This window comes from Pseudophryne corroboree, chromosome 6 (assembly GCF_028390025.1).
Source record: "Pseudophryne corroboree isolate aPseCor3 chromosome 6, aPseCor3.hap2, whole genome shotgun sequence".
Classification (NCBI taxonomy): Eukaryota; Metazoa; Chordata; class Amphibia; order Anura; family Myobatrachidae; genus Pseudophryne; species Pseudophryne corroboree.
This window is the reverse complement of record NC_086449.1, coordinates 131,870,579-131,897,109: the sequence shown is the minus strand read 5'-3', so window position 1 is coordinate 131,897,109 and position 26,531 is coordinate 131,870,579. Positions and strand designations below refer to the sequence as shown.

At 42.0% G+C, this 26,531-nt stretch overlaps 1 protein-coding gene across 2 annotated transcripts in view; it reads right to left on the bottom strand.

Moving 5' to 3' along the window:
* Window positions 1–2,574: 2,574 nt before the first annotated feature.
* EBF2 (EBF transcription factor 2) overlaps window positions 2,575–26,531 on the bottom strand; it is a 108,147-nt gene continuing 84,190 nt past the window's right edge. Inside the window, exons 7-17 of one of the 2 annotated variants that reach the window (XM_063931852.1) lie at window positions 23,765–23,846; window positions 19,452–19,569; window positions 13,839–13,969; window positions 13,031–13,157; window positions 10,891–10,979; window positions 10,149–10,214; window positions 9,864–10,038; window positions 9,277–9,462; window positions 8,912–9,079; window positions 4,848–4,920; window positions 2,575–4,666 (exon numbers count right to left, since the gene is read on the bottom strand). In XM_063931852.1, the coding sequence (XP_063787922.1) occupies window positions 4,892–4,920; window positions 8,912–9,079; window positions 9,277–9,462; window positions 9,864–10,038; window positions 10,149–10,214; window positions 10,891–10,979; window positions 13,031–13,157; window positions 13,839–13,969; window positions 19,452–19,569; window positions 23,765–23,846 (1,171 nt within the window). In that variant the 3' untranslated portion in view covers window positions 2,575–4,666; window positions 4,848–4,891. The remainder of the gene's footprint in view (window positions 4,667–4,847; window positions 4,921–8,911; window positions 9,080–9,276; window positions 9,463–9,863; window positions 10,039–10,148; window positions 10,215–10,890; window positions 10,980–13,030; window positions 13,158–13,838; window positions 13,970–19,451; window positions 19,570–23,764; window positions 23,847–26,531) is intronic. The other variant, XM_063931851.1, reaches the window with a different exon arrangement.

Below are 26,531 nucleotides of genomic sequence, written 5' to 3'. Positions count from 1 at the left end.
GCAGATTATAATGACAGGGCGACAAAGTGCAGGGTATAAATGTAATGTCCAGTGATGTCCTGACTGCAGATTATCAGCACAGGGTCACATAGTGCAGGGTATAAATGTAATGTCCAGTGATGTCCTGACTGCAGATTATCAAGACAAGGGCACACAGTGCCGGTTGTATATGTAACATCCAGTGATGTCCTGACTGCAGATTATCAGGACAGAGTCACACAGTGCCGGGTATATATGTAATATCCAGTGATCTCCTGACTGCAGATTATCAGGACAGGGCGACAAAGTGCAGGGTATAAATGTAATGTCCAGTGATGTCCTGACTGCAGATTATCAGGACAGGGTCACATAGTGCAGGGTATAAATGTAATGTCCAGTGATGTCCTGACTGCAGATTATCAGGACAGGGTGCACAGTACTGGGTATATATGTAATGCCCAGAGATCTCCTGACTGCAGATTATCAGGACAGGGTCACACAGTGCTGGGTATATATGTAATATCCAGTGATCTCCTGACTGCAGATTATCATGACAGGGTGCACAGTGCTGGGTATATATGTAATATCCAGCGATCTCCTGACTGCAGATTATCTGGACAGGGTCACTTAGTGGCGGGTATATATGTATTGTCCAGTGATCTCCTGACTGCAGATTATTAGGTCAGGGCACATAGTGCTGGGTATATATGTAAGGTCCAGTGATCTCCTGACTGCAGATTATCAGGACAGGGTCACATAGTGCAGGGTATATATGTAATGTCCAGTGATCGCCTGACTGCTGATTATCAGGACAGGGTTACACAGTGCTGGGTATATATGTAATGTCCAGTGATCTCCTGACTGCAGATTATCAGGACAGGGGCACACAGTGCTGGATATATATGTAATGTCCAGTGATCTCCTGACTGTAGATTATCAATACTGGGTCACACAGTACTGGGTATATATGCAATGCCCAGAGATCTCCTGACTGCAGATTATCAGGACAGCGTCACACAGTGCTGGGTATATATGTTATGTCCAGTGATGTTCTGACTGCAGATTATCAGGACAAGGTCACACAGTGCTGGGTATATATGTTATGTCCAGTGATGTTCTGACTGCAGATTATCAGGACAAGGTCACACAGTGCTGGGTATATATGTAATATCCACTGATCTCCTGACTGCAGATTATCAGGACAGGGCGACAAAGTGCAGGGTATAAATGTAATGTCCAGTGATGTCCTGACTGCAGATTATCATGACAGGGCGCACAGTGCTGGGTATATATGTCATGTCCAGTGATGTCCTGACTGCAGATTATCAGGACAGGGTCACACAGTGCGGGGTATATATGTAATGTCCAGTGATCTCCTAACTGCAGATTATCAGGACAGGGTGCACAGTGCTGGGTATATATGTAATATCCAGTGATCTCCTGACTGCAGATTATTAGGTCAGGGCACACAGTGCTGGGTATATATGTAATGTCCAGTGATCTCCTGACTGTAGATTATGAATACTGGGTCACACAGTACTGGGTATATATGCAACGCCCAGAGATCTCCTGACTGCAGATTATCAGGACAGGGGCACACAGTGATGGGTATATATGTAATGTCCAGTGATCTCCTGACTGCAGATTATCAGGACAGGGTGCACTGTGCTGGGTATATATGTCATGTCCAGTGATCTCCTGACTGCAGATTATCAGGACAGGGTACACAGTGCTGGGTATTTATGTAATGTCCAGAGATCTCCTGACTGCAGATTATCAGGACAGGGTGCACAGTGCTGGGTATATATGTCATGTCCAGTGATCTCCTGACTGCAGATTATCAGGACAGGGTGCACAGTGCTGGGTATTTATGTAATGTCCAGAGATCTCCTGACTGCAGATTATCAGGACAGGGTGCACAGTGCTGGGTATATATGTAATGTCCAGTGATGTCCTGACTGCAGATTATCAGGACAGGGGCACACAGTGATGGGTATATATGTCATGTCCAGTGATCTCCTGACTGCAGATTATCAGGACAGGGGCACACAGTGCTGGGTATATATGTCATGTCCAGTGATCTCCTGACTGCAGATTATCAGGACAGGGTCACACAGTGCTGGGTATTTATGTATACCTCTCAACAAATTTTCCTGGTAAATTGGGACAATGGGGTGAGTGCTGTCAGGTGTTGCCAGGGTGTAGCCAGTGATTACAACACGCTGGGCTACCCCATCACATTACCATCCTTTAGAATGCCATCAGGTGTGCAGCATTGCTCTTCTGTGAAATTGAATAGGATTAATCTCTGTAACTGCCCAGCAAATCAGAACTCAGAACAATGCAATTCCTATCAGGAATGTTTGGCAGTGACCTCCAACCAGGACTATTGGGAGATATATTATATGTAATATCCAGTAATCTCCTACCTGCACTTTCATGATGAAATCACATTTCTGCAGCTACATTGCTGCAGCTACACGTAATGCCTTGTGATAGACTAATTGCAGTTCGGCAGGTCCTGATTTACTGATGTGTGCATTGCAAATGTATCACATGCTTTTATACCATAACAAACCAAGCAGAAACTGTGTATATACAAAATCCCATAACATGAGATTTAATCTCAATGGACATCTCGAGAGAAAACAAAAACAAACAAAAAAAAAACAACAGTATTATTATTTGTCTTTTTTTCTTTTTCTAACAAAGCAGATATCATGAAAGCAGCACTTTAAAAACCTAGAGAAATAAGAACTATTACGGATTGGTCCATGTTGCGCCCTGTATCCTCCTTCTGGCTGCACCATACAGCGATCAGCGACCAACAGTTATACAAGGTCTTATCTTGCTTTAATGAAGTCCAAAAAGTCATACACTCACTGGCACACACAAAAATGTGACAAATGTAAAGAGGTCACAAAGAAGACAAAGGCTTGTGTCATACAGGATTGCTGTTTTGGAGAAGTAACACAATATTCCATAGCGTTTTTGCATTTACCAATATGTATTACTTTGAGGACTTGTATTGCAAAGTGAAACCTTTGAATCCTTCCTGTGCAAGCAGATTTGCATTGTACAAGTGCTGTATTACCGACCTGATCACTCTGTTGTGAAGATAGCTTCTAGAAGATTTGTGCCAACATACAGTCTAGGGGTCTATTCATGAAGCAGTGAAAAGTGTGGAGAAGTGAGGTAGTGAGAAGTTGCCCATGGCAACCAATCAGCTTCTCCGTATAATTTTATAGAATGCATTTTATAAATGTTACCTCAGCACTAATTGGTTGCCATGGGCAACTTCTACACTAGCTCACTTCTCTACTCTTTTCACTGCTTCATGAGTAGATCCTCTCTGAGGAATACTGCCCTATTCCATTATACGATATGGATTCTATATACTTTGCAGAAAATCTCCTTGGAAATCAAGAATGACCACCTAGGTGGGGCGCACTTTGACCCTTGCAAAGAAAACAGGTGTACCTAACCTGCAGTGGATAGGGAAGAGTAGGGAGGTTCTATAAAGGCAGTGTGCAATATAATTCATGGACATCCTTGAGAATTGAAACATATAGGGGATTTGGCTACACAACAAGAATATTTTAAATATAAAGTGCCTGCATTGTGACCTACAGACTTTGCTTATTAACCTTAACAATCAGAGGTACTGTATGACTCTCAACTTCATGTAATCTAAATGTAATATTAATTAGCTTACTTTCTACTGTAAGTTCTCTGCAAACCAATTGGCACAGTGCTCATAGAAGGCTATTATGAACCGTCCCCATGTGCATACTCATTTCAGCACATTGGTTCCACTTTATGGCATCATGTGACCACTACGGTTCCACTTTATGGCATCATGTGACCACTACACACTAGTGGAAGTGTAGGTCAGGTAACATTAGTATTATTATAGGTTCTAGAAAAGAGAGTTTATAGGTAGCAACCTGTGAAGAGGAAGCAATATATGGTATACAGTATGAGGCCAGCAGGAACCAGACTCGATTTTAGGTGCATGCAACCCTATACAACGTCCTCAAATGTGTATTATCTGTGAGACTATGTCTCCCATCACCCATCTTGTTAATTATTATTATTATGTCGATTTTTTTTCCTACCTCTAAATACAATAAGTTACAAGTTTATTCAATTAAATAATGTAAAACATATTTTTAAAAAATGTAAGCGTTGAAGCAGACACATGTAGTACAGGAAGCAGACTATCCGTGGAGATAATGACTGCGTAGTCCTCCCTGCCATTACCCTGTTCAGTCCCTTTTGCAAAATGTATTTTTTTTTTCTTCTCGAGCGCAAACGTATAATTGGTATCAGAAAAAGTTGGTTGAAAATAGAAATAGTTTTTTTTCCTACAAAGGAGAAGAAAAAAACAAAAAGTGTATCCAAAATATTCCATGTAGTTGTCTGACGAATTCCCAGCTCTGTACAGGATTCATTTTAGTTCCACCATTTAGGCTTAAGACGCATATTTCCTCACAGGCAACATCTTATGGAGTGTGGTGGGTCTCCATAGAAGAGGCCCAAAGAAGCCTCTTTGATGTGTAGATCCGACCTCAGAGATGGACCTCACCATTACACGCAATGTCTTGACGCGTTTCGTCCACTTCTATTAAATATACAAATAGTCCTATTCTGTCTCACATAGGTGGGACAACCAGCCCAGTCATGGCTATAAAAGAAAATGAGAGGAAGTCAGACATCATGCAATGGGACAAAAATAGTCTCTCTTGGTACTACTTAAGACGATATACACCATATAACTCTCCACAAATAAATAAAACCAAAAACACATCCACAATTGATTTTAAGAAATTATAAATTAATATAAATGTTATTAACAATATTATTACCATATATTTATATAGCACTATAGCATTTGAATATTCCGTTGCCTTTACAATTGGGAAAAATTTCCGCTGCCCTCTGTTTAAAAAAAAAGAAGAAGTATATATTAGAGTTTTTTCTATCCTATTTCATGTTTCCTGGGGACTGCAGCCAACATGTATCAAAGTGAGTTTGAAAATACAGTAGTCTGAGTACAGCGTTGTTGCTAAACAACAGCTCCCCTCTTATTTACGGTGGAGATTATGTTATTACTAATTACTACAAAGACAGTTTTATAAGTATCCATATGTGAAGAAACAATCTGTTCCGCTAAAGAAACCTACTGCGGACGGGACAATCTGATTGTAGAGATTGGAAGTAGACAGTATGTGTGAAACACTTTGTACATGTGCCTGTGTTATATAATGTTGGTTAGAGTGAGTTCCATTGTCCTCATCCAGCCGTATATGAATGGTAGACACAGTAACACATGTACACACAGCCTGCACTATATCTGATGTGTAGCATAGGCCAGTTTCCTGCCTGGCTCCTCATCTTCCCTCTGCCCTGCAGAGTTTTGTTGGCAGTGAAGGGATGAGGGTAGGTCCCTGGGGTGTGAGGGAGACCTTTCTTAGCCTAGTGCTGAAAGATTGGGCCTGGGAGTGAAATAAGATCCAGGGATATTCCCCAACCCCATTACTGCTCAAGTTACCATCACAACATATAACCACTTCACTGCCAGAACACTGTGCGTCAATGTAAATACCCCATGCATCTTGATGCCAGGAAGGTCATATGTACAGTTACAGTATATCTGCACAGTGGCATCTGAATCACACAAGTGTGGAGTATTTGAGGCATAACAGAGAAGGTGCTGCTATAAATCAATATGGGAACATCTGACTTAACCTTTATAATCATATTTATATATAAGAAGTCAATCAGCAATGTTAAAGTTCTACGTTACATTGATACACACTTTGTGGAATGGTTTCATCAAGAGCACTCCCAATACACACTCAGTTTACTTACAAATGCCAAGTCAAGGGCATTGTGGCTTTCTCATGTGTTATAAATGATGGAAAAATGATTGCTAGCAAGTAGATTTCAGCAAATAAAAGAGTTTTTGTGGAGCATTAAAATGTCTCCATAGTAATGTTTAAGTGTCTATATACAATTTTATAAAATATTGGAAGAGACACTTTTAAATCCCATCTGCAGGCTCAAATACCCTTCCCAGCAATACAACAGCCGATATACATGCCCCACATTATCTGCTATTAAGGAAAAATGTAATTAATAAAATAACATGTCTTTACTGGTCATAATTCCAATGTAAAAACCTCTAAAACATTAATATTCATTGGGAGGGGTGTGCCAAGAAGCCCAGATTTTTCCAATTGAAACCTGCGTTACATTAATAGTGCACAGTCGCAGCTTTCATACACAGCAAAAACTCTGTGACTAATTGAATTCGGCCCTAACTTGCTACACTGGTAAACGTCCGTGCCTCAGAACACAGGTATAATACAATTCTCAGAACCTGAAGGCTACACGGTTTATTACAGCACATAGAATATAGAGAGGGGCACAGTACAAGTAAATGGAAGCTCATTGTGCCTACATGGGATAGTTCTGCAGTGTACGTCTATATGAAATGTTATGAGTGGCCCTGTCTATGTCTCCCCTCCAGTCAAGCAGAACACAGCAGCTTCATGCTGTGATTCCTGCAGAGATTTCCCAGCCGCCTCTCTGCTCACTCTTCTGACAGGCCTGTGAGTCCCTACGGTAGAGGGACAATGGAACTCAGACATAACTGGGGGGGCTGCAAATCACTCATGAGTGGGTCATGGAAAGACAGATTTAAGAGAGAAAGAGTACCACCACTACATGGACCTGTGATCGGCTAACAGAATACATTATTCTCCTTCATTATAATATATATATATTATATCATTTTCTTAATAAGCTTGACAGATATTTCCATTAAGTTTTAACTTCCCTTTGGGTGACCAATGTTAGTACCTGTATGAAACATACTATCAAAGTTATAGTGAAAAACATAAAACGGACTTGTATTATTTGTATTATGTTATAGAGTTATAAATGTATAACAATCCATTGTAAGAACAGCACATGGGTTGGTATCATCACCTGTATATAGGGAGCTGTCTGAGGTTTTCTGATGGTTTACAAGCATGGGAGCGAGCCTTTATAGAATCAAGTGACTACGCATGTCTTTTCAATGGCAGTACCATATATGAGCAAGAAAATATGATGGCACTCAGCTTTCTGGTAGTCAGAGTGTGTAAGGAGTTTTATGTATAAATATTATATATTGGTGTACAGCTGCACAAAATATACGTAAAGATCAGAACTAGAGCAATATGGAAGAGGGAGCTGCCTAGGGTACAATGAGACTTTGGGGTCCTACACTAAACACATTAGTGGCCTGAGTCAGATGAACTGCCAAATGCACTTGAACGATTGCTTCCTACTACGCATACATCTAAGTCGCACTGCGCAGGCTTCCATAGTCGGTGCGCATAGAGTCGCAGTTGCAGTTTAGATGCACTGTCTCACAACTGTCTTGGGCATTCCTGGGTGGTGACTGGAAGGTGGCTATGTGAACAGGGTGTGGTATGATATGACAGTCAAAATGTCAACATTCGTCATGCTTACATGAAAATGCTGACATGGTCATTATGTCGCCGCTGACCATGTTGTCATTTATCATGTAGACAGTGATGAAATGTGGACATGTTACAGTTTTAGCATATGGTCCGTGGTGGCCCACTGGTCACCTACCTGCTTCTGATGCCTCCAACACAGCTCCCAGGTTCTGGCAGTCATGTGATCGTCACTTCCAGGTCATACCTGTGATCCTCTGGTGTGATTCCTCCTCATTCCAAACCCTTATCCCTACCCCTAACCCTCCCTCTAATGCCTATGCTTAACCTGCTCCCCCTGCTGCAGCCTAACCCTAACTACCAGCGGAAGGGCTTGCAGCAGTATTTGCATACAGTCAGGCCCTTTGACTTGTAGCAGAAAAATGGCATGCCTTGGTTTTCATGTCCTCTCAGATTTATTACACAGAGCACGAAAAAACTGTGTCATCAAAAAGATGCAGTCACTGATCACGTGGTAGTGCAGTCTTGCACCTTTGCCTTGTATGCTGAAACACCCCAGACTAGAGCCTGTGCCACACCAAAATAAAGAACATTTGTATTATCCCTCAGAGTGGATTAAAAATCAGGGGGAGATTTATGAAATCTTGGAGAGAGATAAAGTGGAGAGACCTAAAGCACCAACCAATCAGCTCCGAATACCCCTTTCACATTGCAAAAATAACCCGGTATTGACCCGGCATATTGTCGGGTCGACACGGGTCACTGTGCGATGTGAAAGGGGCCTTGGAGAATTCCTGGGTCGCCTGACCCGGTAATTTAACCCGGGTAATAAGAAGGGTTATTCCCGGGTTGAATACTGGGTCAGTGGCAGTGTAAACAGGTTCCCGGGTCGATGCGACCCGGGACCCGTTTACTACATTGGGAGAGGTGGCGCGGAGATGAGCTCATCTCTCAGTGTCGCCTCCACCTCCGCTGCCAGCTCCGCCCTCCCCCGCCGCTATGGCAACCGGCCCGGCATATAGCCGGGTCGGGAAGCCAGCGCTGAGGCTCCAATACCAGATCCCACACGGGAAGGACCCGTTTCCAATTCCCGGGTGGGATCCAGCATTGGAGATGTGAAAGGGGCTTCAGTGTAATTTTACAGGCTGTGCTAGAAAAACGCCGGAAGCTGACTGACTGGGGAAGATGTATCAAACCTTGGAGAGAGATAAAGTGGAGAGAGATAAAGTACCAAACAATCAGCTCCTACATGTAATTTTATATTCTGTGTTTGAAAAATGACAGGAGCTGATTGGTTGGTACTTTTTCTCTCTCCAAAGTTGATATATCTCCCCTCAGTGTGGATGAATAAAATAAGGGAGACGTGTGTCTGGGATACACTGAATACTGTCATTTTAAAGTACCTGATGTTATATGAAAAATGTAGATTTGAAATTGTTAAATTCACAATGTTTGCTCACCTCGAAAACCATTACCATTTCCACTAGAACAGGCTGGAGATGGGGAGCCCTGCGGTCGGATAACTGGGGCGAAGGCACTCTTCTGTTTCATGGAGGGGAAGACAGAGGAGGAGAAAGGCAGGATGGAGGAACTTCCAGAAGACCCCAAAGGTGGGCTGGAGGGCATAACTACAATGAGAGAATGGGCATAGTCAGCATCGGAAGCTAGGCTGGTTGGGAGAGCTTTGTTGGGCTTTATGCTATCAAATTATTAATCAGATTATTACTGTCTACTATTATTTATGTTACTACTGATTATTTATCTTATAATACTCAAATACAATATAATTACATAACATAAAAATGGTGACTTGCCCAATACTCACTGCCATAGGGTGACGTAGTGGGTGAGCCATTGATGAATCCAGGAGACCCGGGTACGCCCAGGTTGGACATGGGTACATTGCTGTAGCCATTCATGCTGTTGCTAGGAGTGCTGTAGTTAGACTGCTGGGGAGTGGAACTGGTGGAATAGCCACGTGGGGAGATACTGCTTGTATTCCGGATGTATCCTGAAGAAGAGGCATGGTAAGACAGTAAGTTCTGTACATAGGAGATCAGCAGACGGCAGAGGGAGAGAGGGGCAACAGAAGAGAAGTACAGGGGAATAGGTACAGAATGATCAGAAGAGGTATAATGATAGAAACACCGTGCAGGTAAAAAACAGGAGATAGAGAGAACAGGAGAGACATACAAATGAAAACTGTGTAGAGGCAGGAGGAGAACAGCAGGAATATGCAATGGTCATACAGTGGTGGATAAAGAAACATAAAGGAAGATACTGTAGTAAAGAGCATGAAAGTCGATTGTCAGGAAAATATTGATGCTGTGATTACAGGGACAAGCAGTCATATGAAGTCCTGGTATAAACCTGACAACTCCACAGATAGATGATGGGCATCCTATTACTCACCCTGGTTATTGACCTGTGATTCTGAAATTGTGACTCCTAGCTGCCCACCATATGTATTAATTCCCATCATGCCGCCATGTGCAGGGGAGCTGGATAGTGTGGGTATCTGATTGTGGTTGCGTGGGACGCTGTACAGAACCTCAGCAATGTCCGCCGCCCTCTTCAGCATGATGTCCTGAGCAGCAGAAGATGGAGAGCGGTGATCAGAAAGAAGCACAGATTTACTGAATAGAGACTATATGAAACATCTGATCTGTCTTCACAGTGGGGCTGGTGATGTATTACCTGGTTATTATGGGGGGTTCCATACAATGCTTCCACCAGGTCTGCCGCCCTTTTCAGCAACATTTCCTTAAGGAAGAAGAGAATATGGTGAAACTCCGGAAAGACTGAGCAGCTCTCTGCATGGGAGGCAATCACGTTGCCGGCTGTTAAGATCCTGGTGGTCAGGATACCGTCGCCGGAATTCCGACACCCGGTGAAATGCCGGTGGTCAGAATCCTGACCGCCGCCTGGATCCCCCACTTGGGTGGTGGTCCACGCCACCACCCGAGGGGAAATTGATTAGTGTGGCGACCAAAGCGTGGCCCGCGCGGGGGACACGCTGCACTCGCCGACGGTATTCCGGCTTCCGGGATTCCGTCGTCGGTCTGCTTACCGCCGGGATCCCGACTGCCGGGATATCATACTGATTCCCTCTGCACCACCCTCCAGCAGCACAGGGAGAGGAGAAAGAATTCCCAGGACTGCATGGCTCTCAGCAGAAGGGACTCTGTGGGGAGCTGTCCCTGGTCCTGGCCACACTCTCAGTGCTGCACAGATGGAAGGGCTGGAATCCCTTATATTAAACACTTGTAATTCTGCTTCACATTAATAAAGTTTCATGCTGGCAATTTCAATACAAGTTACAGCTTCCCTGTTTCTTATCAATTCATTTTGTACAGTATGTTATGCTCTTGGTTACACGTCACACCAAAACACCTGTTGCAAATATAGCACCCTGTAATCACAGATTTGCTGGCCTTACCTTAGCCAATCGTTCTGGGTCACCAGGATGCCTGGGGATCACTTTCTGTAACCTTTGGAAGCCATAATCGATTGTTGGCTCATTTAATGCTGATAGAATAAAAATCTGATTAGTGCAGTTCAGTATGGAAATCACATAGAATTTATGATGCATTATTTGTGACCTTTAATTAAAGATATGTAAAGGACGACTAAAATATACATGCATCTATCAAGTAAATGTGTCTTTTAACATTTACAAATGTATCTCAGGGATCCCCATCATTTTGCTAGCAGGAGAGGAGGAACATGGGGGAGATATATCAAACATTGGAGAGAGATAAAGTGGAGAGAGCTAAAGTACCAGCCAATCACTTCCTGACTGTCATTTCACAGGCTGTGTTTGAAAAATGGCAGTTAAGAGCTGGTTGGTATTTTATCGCTCTCCAAACTTTGATAGATCTATCCCCATATCATAAATATACATCAAATATTAAATATTCATGAAATCAATCCATGATCTTGCTGGGTCTTGTCCTAAACATTAGATTGTCAGCTCAGTAGAGAACAGTTATTAACCCTATTCTCTGTTTTACATCCGAGGGACTTTAAACCCCTCTGTAGGCATTAATTTCCTCAGTAAATCAGAAACTGAACATACTGTAACCTCCGTTCCTTGTTTATCTAAGAGAAACATCCTCAAATTAAATGAACAGAGAAGGTCACATCCCCACAGAAACAGCATTTGTATTTACTTTTTATTAAGTAATTAAAGGGAACATGAATTTTAATATAACAGGAGCCAGACAAGAGGGAATTTAATAGAAAATTTCAGTCTTGGAGAAAAAAAAGTAACGTTGGCTAAAGTTAGATTTTCTCCTATCCCATTGGGTATGTTTAAGCAGTTTAATAATACACATTTCATCTGTCACTGAGCTACAAATCCCAACTGAATTAAGCTGGATGAGATTTGGTATATGTCCTGGGAGTGAGGGAAGATGGAATTGGTTCTATAGCACATGTCCTGACTGTGCCTTGCTCTGCTTATCCACGCACATTAAATGTTGCAAATTGATGTAAAATAGGTGTTTCATGCTAAATGTTTTCTGTATAGAATATAACAGATCCTTAGAGATACCAAGATTCTCACTAACAATGAGAAACGACAGCGATAATTTGCCACTAAAGTACAGTGTGAAATATCTATACAGTCAGGTGATGCCGGTAAAGTGGAACTGATTATCTATTACTTAAAGAACATTTACTCTTTCATCAGTAATATCTTTGTGTTATTGAAGTGCTTGTCACTAATGGGGGTGATGTATCAAAATTAGGAGAGAGACAAAGTGGAGAAAGATAAAGGGGTCTATTCATGAAGCAGTGAAAACTGTGGAGAAGTGAGCCAGTGGAGAAGAACCAATCAGCACTGAAGTAACATTTATAATTTGCATACTATAAAATTATACAGAGCTGCTGATTGGTTGCCATGGGCAGCTTCTCCACTGGCTCACTTCTCCACTATTTTCACTGATTCATGAATAGACCCCATAGTACTAATTAATCAGCACTTAACGGTCACTTTACAGGCTGTATTTGAAAAATGACACTTAGGATCTAATTGGTTGGTACTTTTTCTCTCTCCACTTTATCTCTCTCCAAACTTTGATGCATCTCCTCCTACGTCTAATTAGCCTGCAAGCTCTTCACGACAGGAACTACTTTGCTGATAAGAGATGCATATTCATCCACTACATTTATGCTTTTGTGTTTGTTGTACGGTTATTTCTAGGTATCAAATCAATTAAATATAAAAATATATATATTTATTAGACTAATATTGTCAGTTCCTTGTGGAATATGTTCAATTATTCTGCAAAACCCTTTGTACCAGGCAGCAAAATTATACTGAAAGTAATTCTGTGTACTTAGCAAAATTGTATAAAGTACATAATATAATGCAAAACACAAACTATGATCACCCAAACTTCATTAAACTGCACTCCCTGCTACGACTCCTAATGTGTTAGTCATTATAACCCCCAAGGTATACGGTATCATGCGTGTGCATTCATAAGACTCCTCCGAGACATTTGCGTCGAATAATGATTATTTTGACTCTGCCCTGTGCAGAGAACTTTTGTCTGAGCCCTGTATGTACTTACCTGTGTAAATAAACCTCCCTGGGGCCCCTTTGCAGAACTGTTTGGATTTGTATGATAGAGTCACCTCTACCACGCCTGGAATGTGCCGCGGCGGCGTCTGCACACGGATAGCATGCGGAGTGATGAGCTGAGGAAGAGAGAAGGACACTAATGAACTAGAGACATTATGTGCCACCCTGATGTTTTGAAAACAGCAATAAAATCATTCCTTATAGTTTCTGACTGTTCACCGACCAACACAGAGAATGTCATCTATGCATTCACTCCAAACCAGTGGCATCACAAAAGCATGAGGCACACACTGGTAAGTACCATGCCTGTGGTAGCATGCTGAGAGTGATGACAAATACTACTTTACCTAGAGTCTAAAAGTGATATCTTAATCCTGGATCTCTAAATGCTGGCAATGCCTCAATACTCTATGGAGACTCCTCTGGGAGAGTTATCAAAACTTCTATAGAGGGCAAGTGGAGGTGTTGCCCTAAGCAACCATTCAGATCCTAGCTATCATTTATCAAGTAACTTCTATAAAATGATAGCTAAGCTCTGATTAGTTGCTATGGGAAACACATCCACTTCTGCTTTTTAGAAGGTTTGATAAATCTCCTTGGAACCATGTGGACTGGTTATGTATGGAGATGTCTCTGCACACATGGCCCTACTAGATATAAGCAGAACTTTAGGCAATCCACTTCTTTGAATTGTTGCATTGCTTAAATATATATCTATGGCACCAATTGATCCCATGCACTTTTCTCGTGTCCCACATCCCACCACCTCTGATGAAGGCACATCACAAGGCACTTACCTCACTCCAAACCAGCATAGTCCCGAATACCACTTGAAGTCCATCAAAGAAATTGTCTCCAATGACGATAACCATAGCACCACCCGTTGTCCAACCCTCGCTGGGACTGATGGCTTTGATGCAAGGTGTGGCTGTAGATATACAAAGGTATGGCATGTCAGTCAGTGGTCTGCCTGCTGGTCCCCTCACCCCGTCAGCCACCTTCCTCTGTAATGTGCCAGTTTTGTAGTAGTAACAGCATTACATAGATATAAAAATAAGTGTCTGGGAAGTAAGGATGACCAGTCTTATTGTAGAGTTTCAGGACTTTACACGTAAGAGTATGTATGTACTTCAGAGTTCATGTTAATAAAATCCTATGTATGCCTATCATGATCAAAAATAAGTTTGTCAACCATTATTGCCTGATCCAAAAATTTAAATAGAATATATATAAATATATATAGATAGATAGATAGATAGATAGATAGATAGATAGATAGATAGTAAATATTTCCTTCTGACTTGAAATCCAATTTAAAAATCAAATTGTTTTGCAGTATGTTAGGGGGGCAAAATATCTGGATATTTTAAATAAACTGACCTTGATGTTTAGATAAAGGAAATACATTTGAGTAAAAATGAAAACATTCTTCAAAAAAAAAAATGTCTGGTAAAGGGGAGTACATATAATATTGAGGATAAACAGATTGAGGTTGTGCCAAATTTTTAAAGTTACAATGAAGGGGAATATTAGGCAGAGTTTATCCGTATATATGGAAATTGCCGAGGGACTATTGTATGATGTAATTGGGTTATTAATACATTCTCTTGTTTCATCTACAAATAATAATGTAGGGGGGAAGCAAAACCCCATTGGCTCATTGTAATTATGAACCACAACGCCTAGCAAGCAGTTCTTGATGCCAATACACTTGATACTCTGCAATCAACTAATTCTAAGTGATCGGCTTATTGGATGTTGGCTAGGGAACATATTATTAACTATTGTTTGTATATCTATCTATCTATCTATCTATCTATCTATCTATCTATCTATCTATCTATCTATCTATCTATCTTCTGAGTGATATTTGCATAAGTACGATGGAACCCTTGTGACTAATCTCGTAGAATGATAAACTCTCATGTATCTGACATTTGTACACGGTGGGATGTATCTCCCTTCGTAAATCTGCTGAAGCAGCCTAGTCAGCAGCCCAAACGGTCTTCCCCCAAGACGGGCCGTCAGTTGCTGGGAGAATTCACACCTGCACTGGGGCCTTTTCTGTGTTTATTCTTGGGAATTGCAACCTTATATTTCACAACTTTTCCTCCACATTCTTTTTACGGGTGTGTTCTCAGTAAAATTTTATTTCATTACACAGTTGTGGATTACAACCAGACTCAGAAAATACTGTGCAGCCTGTCAAATAATGGAAACACTCATCTTGTAAAAAGCCAAAAAATCACTAAGAATTTTCACAGAACAGATCAAAAATAACACATTGGGGGGGGGGGGGGGGGGGATTTCTTAATGTTTCATTTCTCAATTTATTTATTTTTGCATTCTAAAAATTCAGAGCATTGTTTTATATCAGCTTGCAGGATACTGGGTATATGATTGGAACTTGTATCAGGAAATACACACAAGGCCAGGGCACCACTTGTGTTTTAATAAATTAAATGAGATGCGATTATCAAATGAGAATATGGAGCTTAAAAAAAAAATGCTCAGTCTGCAGAGATTCCTGATAACAATTGACTGATATTTCCGCACAAAAACATTGCCCTATTATAAGCACTGCATAATAAGCTGGTGCCGTATAACTATAAACTAAGACGATTACTAAAAATAAGAATGTGCAAAGAATCTCCAAGAGTAGTTCGTATTGAAGCATCTATCTATATATAATATGTGTTTGCATTTTGCTACTCCATGAATGAAACAAGGGTAGTGATTTTGTTGGAAAGTTGGTTAGTATTGTGATGTATGATGGACTGTCTGTACCTGCCTTGTCTCTCTAGACATGGGCGCAGACAGCTCTGTCAGGCCCCGGTCCTGGGAGGGGGCGTGGCCAACCTGGGAAGGTGTGGCCAGACACCCTCCTTAGAAAATATTTAAAATGATACTTTATGTGCAGCTGTAAAGCTTACCCACCCCCTCTCTCGTCACCTCTGCCTCTAGAATATCATTTTTTTTTAGAAAAGAACCCTCACTACCATACGACCCATATCTGCCCCCTCTCTGTCTACGCCACTTGTACCTATTATGTTTTATGCTGCAATTTTATTTATATTCGGCTTATAGGTATGGTCATGTAATAATTCAAATTATATAATCGCCTTTAATTTGTGCTCATGTATTTATATGCTTACTGTCTTGCACTGCAGAATTTGTGCCGACTTATGAATAGAGGGTAATGCTATTGCAATATGTTGGGCACTGGGCCTGTTTCCAGGGTGGATGCAGTAGCGATATCACACGCTAGCGGCCAAAGTTTTATATCTGCGCATGTGCCCGAGTTGCACTGCGCATGCGTCCCTATGGTTAGCGCTCAGAGACGCAGAATGAATTTGGACACCGAAACAGTAAATTTTAGTGGGCAGTCCTGGGAGATAACAGGGGGGTAGCTAGCCAGGCGCTGTGTGTTGCGGCTATGCTGCAGTGGGAATTGCTCACACAGGACGCCATGTTAAGATGGAGAAACTGCGCCTGCCATAAGGCCGGCGTAAGTTTGACCAGTAGTGCACTGATGGTGCGTCTCACGACGGTTTGGCATTCACATCATTATGGATGAAAATCTAGGGTTAAACTAGACCCGCAGCTTAATAAAGTGAGCAAAGTTAAATTCTTATTATTAAAATCAATAAAAATCCCATTCATTATGAAAACCTAAAATAATTTGAATAATTGCTGTGAAACCTTTCATAAACAGTTCAGACCTGTTTGCTTTTACTGTCTATGGAAAGCTGACAGCTGAGTACTGAATGGTTGCTGTGACTGTGCTGTAGATTTTAGAGCGATGTTAGCAAATCATGTCAGTGTGTTCAGTTTTGCACTAAACATTTAAATGAAGCCTATTAATATTGTAATGTCACAGATTAAACATCACATGAGGAAAAGGCCCTGGTCTGGCAGGTCTTATCTGCACCACTTATTTTGAGTCTTTATGGCTTCCTCCCCTTCCATACGGGTAGGCCTCACAACTCCATTTTCCATCAGGAGCCATAACCAGCCTCAATCTATCACTCGCTTTCCACCACTGACAAGGTTAAAGGTGCCTCAGATCTCTGGCGAGGTTCCAGAAATGAGCAGCCAGTCAATCAAATCCAATCAGCTTAACCAAAGCTGGACTCCAGTCTAGCCCTGCACCCTGGGATTTATTTCCACCGTTTGACCGCCCGCCGGGGGGAAATTAACACCACACTAAATTCCTTACTGATTCAATCATTCTCTTCCAGTTCATTAATTCCTCACATGGTTAATACAGGATGTGTTGAGAAACAGCAACCAGAGTAATTGTATATAAATAATAATAATATGAGCAGTATCTTTGTGATAATAAGCCTGCTCACTGGCCGGGGACAAGACTAGACCACAGTGCTGTGGTTCTGCATGAGTGATGCTGAGGGATTCGCTAGAGGACCTGAGTGTGCCAGTAACAGCTATGTCCCCTCAACAAGTATTTTACATCCTTGTACGGTAGAAGGCCCATAACTATACCAATGTTCTCTCTGAGATACAAGCATATAGGTTGATGTATCAAGTCGTGAAAAGGGTGGAGAAGTGGCCAGTGGTGAAATGCCCAAAGAACCAGCTTCTACCTATAATTTTATAGAATGTACTTGAGAAATGCTACCTCAAAGCTGGTTGGTTGCTGTGGGCAACTGCTTCACTGGGCTACTTCACTTTTTTCACTATCAATACCTAAATTGCTTATGTCAGTGGTTCACAAACTGGGTGCCATGGCATCCTAGGGTGCCACGGGGCACTTGCAAGAGTACCTCGGGTTGGTGGTCCAGGACCAACTCAAATTATTTATGGGTAATGCAAAATGCAAAACCAGAGCTGGTGGATTCCAATCATACAATATGTGGACAAACAGAAGCAAATCATGTCCCTCACCACGTATCTGAGCCTAAGGATGACATACTGTATAAACACAATTTCTCCAATTTAATATTTTTTTCTGATTTTCTCAATTAGAATCTTTTACCCTGGGGGTGCAATCATTTGCTTTATGGCCTATACCTACCATCCATTTTTCCCATTAATAACTGCAGGAAGTGCTCCAGATCAGAGGGGCATGACACAGTGGGGTGTTTGATAACTAGTTTAGCATGCATTGACTCACAATGCCTAGGGTGGTCCCAAGTACAGTGGAATAACCCAGGTGATGTGTATACAGTACTTTGTTAAGGACTGTGGGGTAGATTTACTAAGCTCGGTGAAGTGATAAAGTGGAAGGTGATAAATGACCAACCAATCATATCCTAACTGCCATGTTACAGGCTGGGTTTGAAAAATGACAGTTAGGAGCTGACTGGCTGGTGCGTTATCACCTTCCACTTTATCACTTCACCAGGCTTAATAAATCTACCCCTTTGTCCTTGTATTGTATAAAAATTTCTCCAGCCATAGGGAATATGTTAATAGCCCTGGCAAGGGGTGATAAAGGTACAGTGGTGGAACCAAAAGCTTGGTATCCAAGCTAAATGTGCTTCAAAGCAGACATGATAACAGTGTGGTTATATTATGCTGTAATGTTTTGTGGTTACTCTATTACAAGTCTGTGGGAGAGATTCACTTACCCCGCGTATCGTTTTAATGCTAGCAATGTGCCAGATACCAACTCAATTAGGAGACACCGAATGAGAATCGTGCCTGGAAATAGGACATAACTACTCTCATATGCGCTCGCAGCTTCATAGGTGTGAGCAAAGAGGGAAGGTAAGCCTTATTTTCAGGAGTGATGCTCAGAACAAGCCTTCCTGCAAAATAGCATATTACCTGCATTAAAATTATGTGCGAGGTGACTCACGCCTAAGTGAATCGCCCCCCCTGGACAGTATGTTATACTACTCTGAAATTAGGCGGGGATCCACTAAGGATTGCAATTGCAAAGCTGTTTGCAGCAGCTTTGCTATTGCAAACCTTAGCAATGCAAATCCCTAGTGAATCACGCCCTTAATCAGATAGGCTGTGAAAAATACAGAGAATATATAGCAGCGGAATTATGTGTGCCAAACTCTAATCTCTGCCATAATTAAATATGGGTATAGGAGATATTACATATAATCAATATATGTAGATTAGGGCAGCCCAACCAGTGGTTTGGTTACTCATGGAATGGGAGTTCCATGGGAACACCTTTAGCAGGCTTATCAGGACCCTCTGGTATGGGGGGGGGGGGGGGGGTGTCAGGTTGATGTAGGGGACATTTTAAGCACCTAAAAATAGTTGTATGCTCACTACAGAGAAATAAATGATTTATAAAGGTATAAATAAATAAATATACAGGCTGCGTACATTTTAGACTCAGGCTAGTGTAGTAAGTTGCAGTGCGGTCTCTGGATACAGATAGTAAAAGAACGAGAAGTTCATACCGTACTCCAGATAAGCGTCCGTACCTTCCGTAGGGTCCAGCCGCCTTGCCCGCCTTCCATGCTTTGAGTTGTTGTGAACAAACATGTTATCTGATACGGCCAGAACATGTCCATCTACATTCACCGTGGTGGAGAGGACAACCTGTAGAAAGAGACAAGTCAGATACACCTAGCTAGCACAAGAGTGCCTGTTGCCTACTCAAAGTCATACTCATACTATGGCTACACTCATAACTATGAGAATACAGACTATTCATTTACTGGCAGTAAGTGTTACTAGTGAGGAATGAAGACACTTTGGTACTGCGTCTGAGTTGGGAGACAAGCCAATGAAGCACATAACCTTGTATCTGGAACGCACCATGCTGCCAAGCAAGGGGAGCAAATACATTTACTTTTTCTGCATGCAGGGTAAATACTCACTGCTTTATCTGGTTAAAATGTTGACAGTCAGAATGACAACATAAATGGTATGTTGACATGTAACATGTCGACATGCAGAAATGTTGACATGGACATAATGTTGATATGTCAACAGTCAGAATGGTGACACAGCATTTTAGAGCTAAATATAGGTTTAGGATAAGACTAAGGGCTAGGTTTAGGGTTAGTCTAAAATAGTGACAAATTATATGTCGGCATTTTGACTGTCAACATGCACAATCTTGACCTAATGAACATGATAACATTATTTTGTGTCAGCATTTATATGACAACATATTACATGTTGGCATAACGTCCATGTCAACATTCTGTCTGTCAGCATTCAGAACATGTCCAAATTCTGGTGTTGGCATTCTGAATGTCGACATATCATACACGTTTTTGCATGTAGCCCACAAATACTGGCTGCTTTATTTTTACACTGCAATTTCGATGTAAGTTTGGACACACCCCACTCCCATCTACATCTCTCTGCACATGTTACATCTGCCCCATCCGCCCCGCAGCACGGTTTCCCCAGGTGCAAGTTACATACTTTGTTTCGCTTTGATCCCAACACAGAATCAGCCCCTTTGTGCCTCGTGCTTCAGTAATGTCATAGTCCTAATGTTTGTAGTCATAATGCTGAATATCGGTCCAGCCCACAAAATACAAAGTACTACTTGAACTGTATAAAAATAAAAACTAACAAGCTGGATTCTGGTTATATAACAAAACCTTGAATATATATTTTTATATGACAATTTATAAAACATTACCTTTTTTACTGACTAATGTGTGCACGTAATTCTAAAATGTATAAAAAAATGTAACGTATGTAAAAATACATCCTCTATAATAAAAGGCTAACACTGCTCTTCATCTGTATGGGGTCAATTCAAGTGTTGGACGTGCCGGTGGCCACTAGATGGCGCCAGATGGAGCAATTCAAGTATTGCTCCGTTCGGGCGCGCACAGCAGCCAGCGCTGACATTACTGTTATGTTGTTCTATCATTTTGATGGGCTGGTAACTAGTACATTTAGAAAAGGGCTGAAATGAAGGGGTCCATATGCCAATTCAGAACCAGTATTGCTGGCTTGGTACATGGAACTTGTACTGTTGGTAGTCATATTTTATTGATCCTATTGTTTTTAATACAAGCAACAAAAAATGTAAAACTTTTTTTTTTTCTTCTAAAGTTACAGTAATTGTGTAATCTACAGAATTAATACACTGTGATCACCGGTCCAAACAGATCTGTTGTTTTAGTAATGGAGATTGAGCATAATCTAGTTCTAAACTTTGATGATCCACAACCTTCCTTTATGGGGAAGTGGATACAATACCGCTAATCGGGATCCCGGCGGTCACAATGTCAGCGCCGGAATCCCAACTAGCTGTGCAATGCCGCCGCCGGAACACCGGCGCCACAGTCTTTTCTCCCTTTGTGGCTGTCCATGACACCCATAGAGGGAGAATATAACCTGTGGCGAGCGCAGCAATCCCGCAAGGAGCTTTCTAGCTCTCTCCCCGCTGCCGACATACCGGTGGCCAGGAGGCCGCTGTCGTTATACTTTATGTTTTTGGCTAACAACTTTCTCATTATTTTACAATTCACCTTTTAGCAAACTGGTAAATATTGCCCCTACCTAATAAACGTCAGATTCCAGGGAGTAAATTTTCGAAACTTCTAAAACAGAGAATTGTTTCTGTTGCCCGTAGCAACGACTCAGATGCTGTCTATTATTTTCTAAAAGGCAATAGTGAAATGACAGGTAGCATCTGATTGGTTGCTATGGGATATATCACCAATTCTTTGTTTTAGAAGCTTTAGTAAATTTACCCCAAGTTGTCAAAAAAACAAACAAAAAAAGCCAGGTAATGAAAACAACACATAAAATAAATACTGTATATTACTTTAATGCTGGCAAACAGTGCTGATATGTTTATGCTATTAATCTTAAGTTACAGTGCTGTCTTAGAAATGGCACTATTACCTAATGCATACGGCACACATTATTAATCAACAATGCAAGTAAATATTTAAAACTTTGAAAGCAGATATTGGTGTTATATAACCTTGTAATATTCTCCTCCTCTCCAGTTTCCTTACTGTGTAGACTCCAGCCCGGGTACTGAGCCTCTAGGGCCCAAGGGTCAGACAAAGCCAAGCTCAGAAACACTACACAAGAGACCCTCTGACCTTGGGAAATCTTTTACATCTTATCTAAACAGATCAAGGTCATTGGGTCTCTCAGCCACCTTAACTGTTTCCATGTTTCAGTATGCTGGAGGTGTCAGCATGTCCCTGAGATGTGACAGGAACCTGGGCTGAAAGCATAGCGGCCAGCAGAGAGGAGCCATAACTCACAGGGTGCAGTAATAGGGGAAGGAAGGGGGGGTAATCAGGGGAATTTACATGAAAGTGCCATACAAGTGAGCACGATGATAATTATAGGAAGCAAATACAAAACTTAGTTGTTACTTTGTATGTAGTAACACAGAACAGTTGAATGGGGGTATGCACTAATATAGAGAAAGGTCTTATTGGTAGAAGTTGTAGACGATATGGGAGAGGCAGCTCTATAGCAGAGAAGTGTGGTGAGTGCAGCAGAGTTGCCTTTAGTGCACATTATGGTGATCTCTACTGCTGTGCACTAGGGAAGCTCATTATGTACCATATGTATGGCACTGCAGAACCCATGTGGCACCATATAAATAATACATAATAACTGTATCTCATTGGGGCACATAAGTTTATCGCTCAATTTGAACTCGGTGTAACATCAGATTATGCCAACGGCAGCAATTGGTTTTTAAATAGCCCATAATACAATTGCCGTCTATTTCTGGTTTGGGCAATCTGAGTTTCTCCAACCAAATCCTGGCAGGTTCTGGTAAGACTGGTCGACCATGTTAATGTCGACATTCATTAGGTCGACCACTATTGGTCGACATAGACATGGTCGACATGGACTAATAGTCAACACATGGAAATGGTCGACACATGAAAAGATTGACATGGATTTTTTTACTGTTTTTGGTGTCATTTTTTCCGTAACATGACCAGGAAACCCAATTAGTGTACCACGTCCCCTTGCATGGCGAGCGAGCTGCGGGCAAGGTGCCTCGCTTCACTACCGCTGCGCTCGGCACAGGTTACCGTTCCCAATCGTAGTCCACGTCGATGGTAAAGTATGAAAAAGTTTAAATCTATTTTTTTTAATAAGCCATGTCGACCCTTTCATGTGTCGAACATATGTCCATGTCAATGTTGACCAATAGTGGTCAACATTATGACTGTCGACCTTAACATGGTCGACCAGCCAAGCAGATACCATCCTGGCATGCCCATTCTGGGACTAAGGCTGGGTACACACTTGACGATTTTTAAATGTTATATATTGTCTGAAATGGCGGATTGGACAATATATCGTTCACATCGTCCAGTGGGTATGCACTGTATAATTAATGATGCGCACTTCTGCGGGTTGTTAACGATGTCTGATATCTTTAGCTCTGGCTTTGAAATCTAAAGATATTGTGAAATACTACATGCTCTGGGATGTGGCGGGGTGACGTCACTGACAACATCGGTAACAATATCGTTCTGTGTGTATGCACAATATAGTTTGCGGGGAAAAATTGTTGACGATGTTGCATCTTCTGCGCATCGTTAAGTGTGTACCCAGCCTTACAGTATAGTTCTACAACAGCTGGCGGGAGGGTTACAAGGTGCCTAACCCTGCGATAGAGAGACGTTAGTTGGAGGTGTGAGCGGTATAGAAAGGACTCTTATAGATATGTAGGAGAAGTTTACAGAGATATACATGGTACATGGTGCGTAAGCGCACATTCCTACACCTGTATATGCTCTACATGCATAGTGTAATGTAAAAACACACTACATACCTGGAACCGCCTCATGTCGCGAGGGTTGCCTGCCGTCTTCAGACAGTTCTGGTTACATTTCAAAAAGAACTTGAGGAAGAACCTGAATGAGGAAGACACTGCATTACTCCTAGGATGTGACATCATCATGTGACATAACATTATATAAGTAGTTTAGTCTGACATCACACACAAAGTTTGATTTATATAAAGCAAATAATATAACCAGCTCTTTTGGTTAAATTTCTCATTAATGATTTGTCTAGATTATATTCACTGCTATTAAGGATTTATAAATCAGAAACATTTAGTATAAGTAACAATTATGAGATAAAGAGGAACATGGAGGGAATGAGGACTCTCAGCAACATCTCACAATATAAAAGAATAAAATGTGTAAAATCGGCACATAGACATTGTGTGTTTTTCTGTCTACTGTTATGTAATATACAGTACTGTACACTGGCGTATTTATAATGGGTGCAGTGTGTGCAGTGCACACGGGCCCAGGGTCCAGGGGGACCCACCCCGCACACCCTGCACCCATTATTTGTAAAACTTACCCCCCGGAGTCCCGGAGTGAAGCAGCAACGCTGCAGAGATCACTGGGAAAATGGTGCAGTGCCATTTTCCTGGTGCTTCGTGCATGCACAGTAAAAAAAAAATCAACAGAAAAATGGCCGCCGTGCCATTTTCCCAGAGATCTGCACATGCGCTCTAGACTCAGGGACAGTGTTAGGGTTCCCCTAGGGATCCTAGGGCCCAGAGTCATAGCGTTGCCGCCGGTTAGAAGGGGGGGGGCTCTTACGGAGCCTGCAAACGGGCCTCCTCTCTAGATATACCTATTACTGTAAACATGCAGCACAAACAGAACCCAGGAGAGAAACTAAGCCACTGACATCCTACTCTGCAGTGCAGTACACACAATCAGCTGTAATATGTGCAGAATGTTATTGTTTTGTTGATATCAAATATATGGCTGTACTGTGGATGTACTGTGAGTCTGAGTAGGAGACATTTCTTACAACCCATAAGCCAGTATTAAAGTATGAAAATGTATTACTATAATGGTGATAGACTCTGAATAGGTTAAGGGGATGATTTTGAGTTGGGTTCGAAGCCAAACAAAAGCATATAATGGGACCCATACCTCAGCAATCACTTGGGGCAATTCTGCATTTCACAAATGGCTATTCAAAATGTATGTGGTTCATCATAGGCGTGCGCAGAACATTTTATTAGGGGGTGCACGACTGGAGTGGCATGCCTTGCCCCGCCTACTGGGCGTGCCTAGCCCCGCCTACTGGGCATACTGCTTTTGAATCATTTTGCTGTCTCTAAGTGCCAGCTATTTATGGACCTTTATATATCTATCTTTCTGAGCACCTGAGCAAGTTATGCTTTTATGGGAGTGCCGGCTGCTGCTGCAAGGATAGATTTTATATATATATATATATATATATATATATATATGTGTGTCTAAAGAGCTGGCACTCAATAGATGATACGTTAGTTGCCCGGTTGCCTTCCTAGAAACGCCTTGCAGCGAAATAAGGATAGCTTGTAGAAGGCGGCACTCCTAGGACTTACTTATAGATAATGACGTGCTGACGTCACATCGCGAGGCAGTCGGATTATGACGGTGGGTGGGTTGGGCTGTGCGGCCAGCCCACCCGTCCACGAAGAAGCCGCTTAGGTTCCATGCAGCTGACAGGGAGCTGTGTGAGTGTGACCGGTGGCGCAGCAGGAGGGGGTGAATGCTGTAAGGGCAGCGAGCGATGCAGGACTCGCTATCTGTGCGCTGCTGTAGTAGCAGTAGCACTGCTACAACAACAGCACACAGACAGTGATGATCGGATCGCAGGGGGGCTGCTGGGGTGACGTGCTGGGGGGGGGGGGGGGGCGGACACTAGGGGGTGCCTGTGCACACCAGGCACCCCCCGTGCGCACGCCTATGTGGTTAATTGATTGCTGATTCCACCCAAAAAGTTTCCGTAATGGGTAAATCAGGTTGTCCAACATGTTGGATTTCAATGTCCATTCGGGTATCTAGGATTGACCGTATATTGTAATAATCAGCCGCTTTGACGACCATTACTAGTATTGTACTACTAAAATAACCACTTTCATGATTCGCAGAAAAAAATTGTCAATGTATATGGGTCATCGATCGCTGATTCCAACCAAAAAGTGACCATAATGGGTAAATCAGGTTGTCCAACATGTTGGATTTCAATATCCTGAATCGGCCGCTTTGCCGACCATTACTAGTATTTTACCATTAAAATGGGCACTTTCATGATTCGCAGATCTGATCTTTGGATGAAAATGATCTGTGAATCAATGTCTACTATTTGCAGTGTGTGGGCGCATATTGGAGGATTGGTGAGTCGTAAAATTGGTGAAAAAAAATTCAGAACTAGTGAATCATTGTTTTGTGATTGCTGATGTATGGGTCCCATAACTTTTTATCTGGGCATAATCATTGTGCACCGCAGATCTTGTGCAGAGAGATTTAAATTTGGGTGGGGCGTGTCCAAGCTCAAAACTAAGTGTAAAAATAAAGCTGTCCAGCATTTGTGGCTACATGCAAAAGCAGACAGTATTTACCCTGCGTTGCAACATGGTTTGTCCCATCTCAGAATAAACCCTTAAGGGGGCAGCTAATTACACCTGCCAACTGATTCAATTAGCGGTGTTTGACCCAGAAGTGGACTTTTCCATGTTAAAGGCACCTTCTGGGGTTAAATGCACTGGGAAACCCATTTATTGCACTGGGAAACCCATT